Raw genomic sequence first — 8562 nt, forward strand, 5'->3', positions numbered from 1 at the left:
GCAGAAGTTTGTCGAGGGTCTCAACGCAACCCACTGTTCTAAATTTTGGCGACATAAGAGAATAAATGGGCCTTTTATGGGCCCAAAGCCTCAAACCGAGAGATCGGTCTATGTCGCAGCTATATTCAAATCTGATCCGATCTTGGCCAAATTGTAGAAGGATGTCGAAGGTCCTAACACAATTCACTGTCCCAAATTTTGCCAAGATCGGATAATAAATGAGCCTTTTATTGTCCTAAGACCCTAAATCGGCGGATCGGTCTATATGGGCTATATCGGACTATCAAGATATAGTCCGATATAGCCCATCTTCGAACTTAACCTGCTTATGGACAAAAAAAAGAAGGAATCTTTGCAAAAATTCAGCTCAATATCTCTATCTTTAAAGACTGTAGCGTGATTTCAACAGACAGACGGACGGACATTGCTAGATCGTCTTAGATTTTTACGCTGATCAAGAATATATATACTTTACAGGGTCGAAAATGGATATTTCGATGTGTTGGAAACGGAATGGCAAAATGAATATACCCCCACCCTTCGGTGGTGAGTATAAAAAAACCAGATTAACATAAAGTAACCGTTGAGTGGAGCGGACGTGTTTTCAATTCGCTTCTCGAATTAAAATATCCGTATCTTAGAATAGGTATCTATTACGAGAATTTTTCAGGAGTAGGTTCAAAATGGACTCCAAAGAAGCATGATGTCTGCTCCTTCTATAGGTGTGGGTGCCTAGGTGCAGTCGAAAGTAATGCTTGAAGCGCACAACCAGTCGTCCTACTAATTAATCAGAAAGAGACGGATAAGCCAGAAAGATGCACAGTCTGTCCCCAGCCTGTAAGTAAAGGTGGTGTTTCCGATTCATCGCAGTCGAATCGAGAGATGAGTGCGGATGACGAAAAAAGTTAGCGAGGGCTTCGCTAAGTTACAAGAAGACCTAGAAAGGAATCCGAGGCACGAAGAAGGAGACAGAGTAGTATACACCGGCAGTACAATTGGGCGGAAAGGCAGGATGATATGATGGGACGGAACTGACATTCCGGGAACTTCTACGGAAGCTGGAATAAAAAGATCTCCCGAAGAGCATAACACTGCTAAAATGCTAAAAAGAGTTCACCGCTATCAAGTGCTCTGGGAAGACCAATCCAGTCCTTCCGCAATGGAGACTCAAGACAATGTCCTGCGGGGGGAGGCAAAGTCGGAACTGGAAGGAAGGAAGAGCGGGAAGACCAATCCAGTCCTTCCGCAATGGAGACTCAAGACAATGTCCTGCGGGGGGAGGCAAAGTCGGAACTGGAAGGAAGGAAGAGCGCTCGCTTACGCCAGAGTGGCAAGGAAGCACAATACAGATGAGCTCTCCAGCCCTCCCTCAATGGTGAGACTCAAGACCGTGTCCTGCGGGAGGAGGCAAAGTCGGAACAGGAAAGAAGGAAGCGCGCATGACCCCTTAGAATTCATGGGGGACTGTGACATCCAAAAGGACGACACAGAGATACGATCGCTGCAAAAGGAAAGGAGAAGCCCTCTTACGCCAGAGTGGCAAGGTAGCACAACACAGATAAGCTAACATATGCAGTCATAAATGTCGGCAGGGCATCCTATAAGATTCCACCAGATCATCGGTCTCAAGTGGAGGATCTGGTTAACTAGCGAATAACATATGTGGAACTCCGATAAGGGTCCACCTATTCAAATAATGAGCTGCGAGTATAGAGGGGACATCTTTGCGCTGCACTGTGAGTCAGCAGAATGTAATGGTACCGTCAAGAAGTTCGTCGGAAGTATCCACGCTCAATGGGGCGCAAAGCCCGACCTTGTGAGAAAGACGGACATCCCCCAGCTCAGAAAGGCAAAGGTCTTCATAAAGGGATGGGGCAGCAAATTCGCAACGGAACGCATTTTGCGATTGTTAGGCAAGCAACACCAAAATTTGGTCGCAGAAAAATGGGAGGTCATTTAGGAGGGAGGAGAAGGAGGAAGGCTGATTTTTTCATGATTGGGAAGACTAGGATAGACAAAGATCGTCATATTGAGCCATCAGGCGGTGCAGTGGCGGGACACTCGTTAACGCCTATCGGACAGGCAGTGAATTCCAGAGGACTGACGTCAATAAACTTGGTTGACTCAGTCCGTGCGCACATGTAACACTGTGGAACAGTGAAACGTTCGGTAGGACGGCGAAAATCTTATGGGAAGATCCGGATCATGATAAGACGAGGCTATTATTAAAAGGAAGTAAGAATGAGTTCGGTATAGCCTTTGGTGTCATAAGGAAATTCATGGGACTACGAGCTCAATTATGTAAAATCGTTGCCACAAGTAATAGCATGTGTAGGGCATGCACGAATTCTTTGCGGGTTTGAAGCTCTTGAAACACATCATAAAAAAAAAACAATTTTAATTTTTTTTTCTAAATGATTTTACCCAAATATATAATTCATGTTCGAAATTTTTCGCGCACTTTTTTATTGCAACAGTTCTCTGAAATACCTTTCCAATAATGTTTAATTCATGTATAAAAGGTATAACCAAACATTTTTGGAATTGTACAAACATTAATTTTCTATTCACGAAGGAAAAAGTAAAGGATTTGGGTAAAATGTTGCATTCGACATGCCAACTTGCATGAATCTAATCTGTGCCACTTTTTGGATATTAGGAAGACCAAGCAGACCGTATGTCTTGGTCGTATATGAGATTCTAAATTTGGGTGTAAAGTTCTCCACCTAATTTTATTTGCATATTGTTAGCCTCAGTTGAACAATTCCTCCGTAGGTGTCTTAATATCTTGTAGGCCGACCCAAACTTCAAGCCCATGGATCAGCCTCTAAACCAACTAGGGTCCCCAAAAGTTGCACTTTCTTATTGGAATACAACTTTCTCTATGTTAAGTTTCGTATACAGTTTACTACCCTTTCAAAAGTTTCAGTATTATTTCCAAGATTTTTCGATTTGGCACCACTGTGAATAGTGCGACACCTGCTTGAGGAGAAGTATAAAGTGACGGTGCCGAGTCTTGTTGATAAGCGCAAGGTCTTGGACCGAAAAGTTTGCGTTCCCACGACCCCAAAGCATATTCCAAAATGTCTTCCCGATAATAATTCGCACTTAATTATATGTCAGATTCGATGAAAATGATTCAAGAGCTGCTATTGGTGGCCCCAACTGCCCATGCAAAATGCAAATTTTGCCCACGAAAATTCCACTAAGGAACAGGGGCAAACTTCTCATATATCAAGAAGTGCAGTCCGACTCATGTTTAAGCTCAATGATAAGGGACCTTCTTTTTATAGCCGAGTCCGAACGGCGTGCCGCAGTGCGTCATTAACGCTGATTTTGGTTTTTTATGGTCTCGCCAGGGTTTGTTCCCGGGCGTTCAGAGTCATAGGCGGACATGCTAAACTCTGCGCTACGACGGCCTCCAACTCCAACTGGCCATACCATGAATAATTAATTTGTGTGGCCGTTTGTAGGGTTCTCGTAGGTAAGTTAAGGAAGCTAGTCGCTTGTACGTCGTAGGATATTTAGCCAAAGTTCCCATATAAACCGATTTGACTTCTTGAACCCTTACAAGCCGCAATTTTTGTGGGTTTTGGCTAAAATTTTGCACAGACAGAATATTACATCTGGCTTCAATTTTAGTCTTTGGCGAATTTAATTAAACTACAATACATCATCAGTTCAGGGTTTCATCAAAATCGGAGAAAAGACGCTTCCAAGTTATTATTATACTTGGCATAAATTGTTTAAATTTCCATCCAAATTAGATTAGAAGTACTCCGTTTGAGCCCGCAAGAATTCAAATCGAAACAAACCTGCCTGGAGACAATGTAACAATTTTCTATTCGATGCCTTCATTCTTAAAGACATTAGCGCCATAGCCCGAAGCCTTTCGGAGCGACACAGTCCAAGTTAAAGGCGTGGGCGACTAACGCGCATGTGACACTGTAGAGCAGTGAAACGGCCGGATTGTGAAGAGACGTGGCTATTGCTAAAGAGAAGAAAGAAGTATAACTTTCGATATCATAACGGGACACAGGACTACAAGCTCACTTGTGCAAAATCGCTACGGCAAGTGATAGCATATGTAGAGCATGCGGCGAAGATGATGAGACGTTGAAGCATTTCCTATGTCATTGCACGGCTTTCGCGCCTAACTGGTGGGGACACAAAACCAACCTATGACGCTGAACGCCTGTTTCGAATCCTGGCCAGACCATCAGAAAAAAAACAAGTAAAAGCGTGCTAAGTTCGGCCGGGCCGAACCTTATATACCCTCCACCATGGATCGTATTTGTCGAGTTCTTTTCTCGGCATTTCTTCTTAGGCAAAAAAGGATATAAGAAAAGAGTTGCTCTGCTATTAAAACGATATCAAGATATGGTCCGGTTCGGACGACAACTAAATTATATGTTGAGACCTGTGTAAAATTTCAGCCAATTCGTATAAGAATTGTGCCCATTGGGGGCTCACGAAGTAAAATAGAGAGAACGATTTATATGGGATCTGTATCGGGCTATAGACTGATTCAGACCATAATAAACACGTTTGTTGATGGTCATGAGAGGATCCGTCGTACAAAATTTCAGGCATATCGGATAATAAGTGCGACCTCTAGGGGTCAAGAAGTCAAGATCCCAGATGGGTTTATATGGCAGCTATATCAGGTTATGAACCGATTTGAACCTTATTTGACACAGTTGTTAAAAGTAAAAATAAGTCATGCAAAATTTCAGCCAAATCGAATAGGAATTGCTCCCTCTAGAAGCTCAAGAAGTCAAATCCCCAGATATGTTTATATGACAGCTATATCAGGTTATGGACCGATTTCAACCATACTTGGCAGAGTTGTTGGATATCATAACGAAATACTTCGTGCAAAAATTCATTCAAATCGGATAAGAATTGTGCCCTCTAGAGGCTCAAGAAGTCAAGACCCAAGATCGGTTTATATGACAGCTACATCAGGTTATGGACCGATTTGAACCATACTTGGCACAGTTGTTGGATATCATAGCAAAACACGTCGTGCAAAATTTCATTCTGATCGGATAAGAATTGCGCACGCTAGAGGCTCAAGAAGTCAAGACCCAAGATCGGTTTATATGGCAGCTATATCAGGTTATGGACCGATTTGAACCATACTTGGCACAGTTGTTGGATATCATAGCAAAACACGTCGTGCAAAATTTCATTCCAATCGTATAAGAATTGCGCACTCTAGAGGCTCAAGAAGTCAAGACCCAAGATCGGTTTATATGGCAGCTATATCAAAACATGGACCGATATGGCCCATTTACAATACCAACCGACCTACACTAATAAGAAGTATTTGTGCAAAATTTCAAGCGGCTAGCATTACACCTTCGGAAGTAAGCGTGCTTTCGACAGACAGACGGACGGACGGACGGCCAGACGGACGGACATGGCTAGATCGACATAAAATGTCGCGACGATCAAGAATATATATACTTTATGGGGTCTCAGACGAATATTTCGAGTAGTTACAAACAGAATGACGAAATTAGTATACCCCCCATCTTATGGTGGCGGGTATAAAAATTTGCGGTGGGTTTCCCCTCCAAATGCTGGCAACATTTGTGAGGTACTATGCCATGTAAAACTTCTCTTCAAAGAGAGGTCGCACTGCGGCACGCCGCTTGGACTAGGCTATAAAATGGAGGCCCCTTATCATGGAGCTTCAACTTGAATGGGACTGCACTCCTTGATATGTGAGAAGTTTGCCCCTGTTCCTTAGTGTAATGTTCATGGACAAAATTTGCATTTTTACAAGCCGATTACTGGCTTAGGTGTTTGTCCATAGTGGCAAAGGGCTGATGAATATTCGCACTCTCTTTTCAACCTAAACTAGCGCCATAACAGCAGACAGATAGATGAGCATTGCTAAAGTTTTACAAAGATCTTGTTGCTACCGGTTCAATTAATTTAGAATCCCTCCATATTATAATATAATATATATAATAAGTGCAAAAACATATAGGGCACTTTAGGGTGACAAAAAATAACTTTGAACAGTTGAGAAGCTATATTGAAACACTTTAAATGAACTGTAGCACTTATCTCAAATTAGCAACTATTATGATTTTTTGCGTTCATAAATGACGTCTAGCGTTTCTCAGGCCAAACATTATGGTTTGTGATTGATTGATTTCGGCTTAATTTAAAAAAAAAAACACGTTTTTGAAGCATTGCCACCAATTGTTTACCATTCTTTGTAATGTCATTAACGCCTCTACAAAATTGTGACAAAAAATGAGCCAGAATAAAGCACAACTATGGTATTCAGATATTTAATCCAAAAACAGGCCGATGTTTATTTTTGTTTTTTTGTATAAAAGACTGTGGTCGAGCTGAATTCAATATCAGTTCATTACGCTCCATTGCAAAGAACAGTCTTTTAAACATTAAACATGAAAGTAAGATTTTGGTTGCTATATCCTTTGCTAGAAATTCAATTAATTATTCGATTATATATTTCGTTGTTAGTTCCTTATCTGCTTGGCTCTTTTCGCTGCTGCTGCTAGCGCTCATGTTGTTGCTCCCATAACAACTTATGCTGCTGCTGCTCCAGCTTATACCACCTATGCTGCTGCTGCTCCAGCCTATACCACCTATGCAGCTGCCGCTCCAGCTTACACCACCTACGCCGCTGCCGCTCCAGCCTATACCACCTATGCCGCAGCAGCTTCTCCAGTCTACACCCGCTCAGTTTACAGTGCTCCCGCTTATACCGCTTATTCTGCTCCAGCTGTCGTAGCTTCTCCCTCTGTTGTTGCTGCTCGTGTAGCCGTGGCACCTGCTGTCTACAGTACTCTGTTGAAGAAGAAGTGAATTCTTTGAGATTGGAAGATATAAATGAATGTGATCACCGATTTGACCTATATAATGAACGCCTTGTTGCCGCTTAATAAATAAATTTAGACGAAAATATAAAAATAGTTCATTTATTGGGAAAACTCCATATGTTAAGGGACATCTATAACGCCCCCAACGAAAATAGTCAGAAAGTCTAAGGGGCATTAAGACTGTTACGAATATAAGTTAGCACCTATTAATTTGATTTATAGATGATCAAGTTAAAGATCACATTAATTTTCTTAAAATTTGCATTTGTTCCAAACATATGTTATGCTTTCCGAATTTTGTTCATTGTCCTTTGCGCCTCTTCTGTCCTTTTAAAGGATTAAGTCTATGCCTCGCCCTTTTTTTTAGATTTGATCTAGATTAAGGCAGCTGAAAAAAATACAGATTTCTTACATCTTAATCACTTTGAGCTTTGGATCGCTGAATATCGAACATGGTGTCATAATGTAATAAGACTAGCCATGACTAGGTTAGGTTTAAGTTTCAGTCTGCCATCAGACTCACTTAGTCGTTTTAGTTCATTGTGATACCACAGGAACAGGAGAAGGTTCCTACCGTTGAACCATTCAAATCGCTTTAAATACCCAACAACTTGTGAATGTTCACAAATCTAAATCTAAATCAGATAAGATCTCAGTGAAATAAGAACTTTTTTTTCATATTGGAGGAAAGATGTATATGGGAGATATATCTTTACCTGAATCCATTTAGGAGACATCAAAAATAACTTCCCATACCAAATTTTGTAATAAATGGACCAAAATCGTGGCTACTACAGCTAAAGACCCGCATATCGGATGAAAAATATACAGGGAAGCTATATATAAATCTGATTCAAATTGGATGAAATTTTGAGCACATATTGCATTATCAAATGGAATATCTCATATAAAATTTTGAATAATACCTGTTATTTTGTCCTTATGTTGCTCTTTTTCTCCATCACAGTGTAGCAAACTACAGGCGTGTAAGTTAGAACTGGTATAATCACACCCCTGCAAAGACAGTGGACTTTTCTCGGGATCCATTTCGAGACTACGATCCGTCTACATAGTGCCCAACATCTGTGATCTTTCTCAGTTCGCACCCGAATGTGGCTCTTCCAGTGCAGTGTCTTATCCAACATCACTATCAACAATTAACCTGTTGAGGAAAATGGGTTCACCTTCATCATTCCTCGTTAAGAGGCAGGATTTCAGTCTTCTCTGGGTTATCATTGAGACCCCTAGGTCTAGCACAGTCGCATGTTATCTACAAGACTGTTTGGTCTTTTTGCATAGCTGATTCGGACCGCTTAGATGTATTGTAACATCGTCAGTCAGGATCCGAAAAAGGTTATTTATGGTGGTCACCCATAGGTTTGGTTAGGTAAGGTTGAAAAGAGGGTGCAGATATTAATCCGCCCCATGCGACTATGGACATACACCTAAGCCAATAACTGGCTTGTGTGCGCTCTAAAAACTATAAAGCAACCTCTAAAAAGAAAATTTTAAGTTAGGATTTTAAGGTCACCCAGGATTGGATTTGGCGATAAAGTGGTCCTTTGTGTCGGTCCGCACATTTTTTAAGCCCCCTCGATGTCAATGCATACCTGTTCTTCTTGTTTTTGAACAATTCGCTGGATGTCCTACTCTTTATCACGGTATTCACAATACGTTCCATGGTTTTGGGAAGAAA

General features: G+C 41.4%; 1 protein-coding gene across 1 annotated transcript; it reads left to right on the forward strand.

Moving 5' to 3' along the window:
- Window positions 1-6431: 6431 nt before the first annotated feature.
- Window positions 6432-6852, forward strand: LOC106085348 (pupal cuticle protein G1A-like). The gene is made up of 2 exons (XM_013249563.2): window positions 6432-6437; window positions 6508-6852. The coding sequence occupies exons 1-2, from the start codon at window positions 6432-6434 to the stop codon at window positions 6850-6852; spliced, it is 351 nt and encodes a 116-aa protein (XP_013105017.2).
- Window positions 6853-8562: the final 1710 nt, after the last annotated feature.

Source organism: Stomoxys calcitrans, chromosome 5, assembly GCF_963082655.1.
Source record: "Stomoxys calcitrans chromosome 5, idStoCalc2.1, whole genome shotgun sequence".
Lineage (NCBI taxonomy): Eukaryota > Metazoa > Arthropoda > Insecta > Diptera > Muscidae > Stomoxys > Stomoxys calcitrans.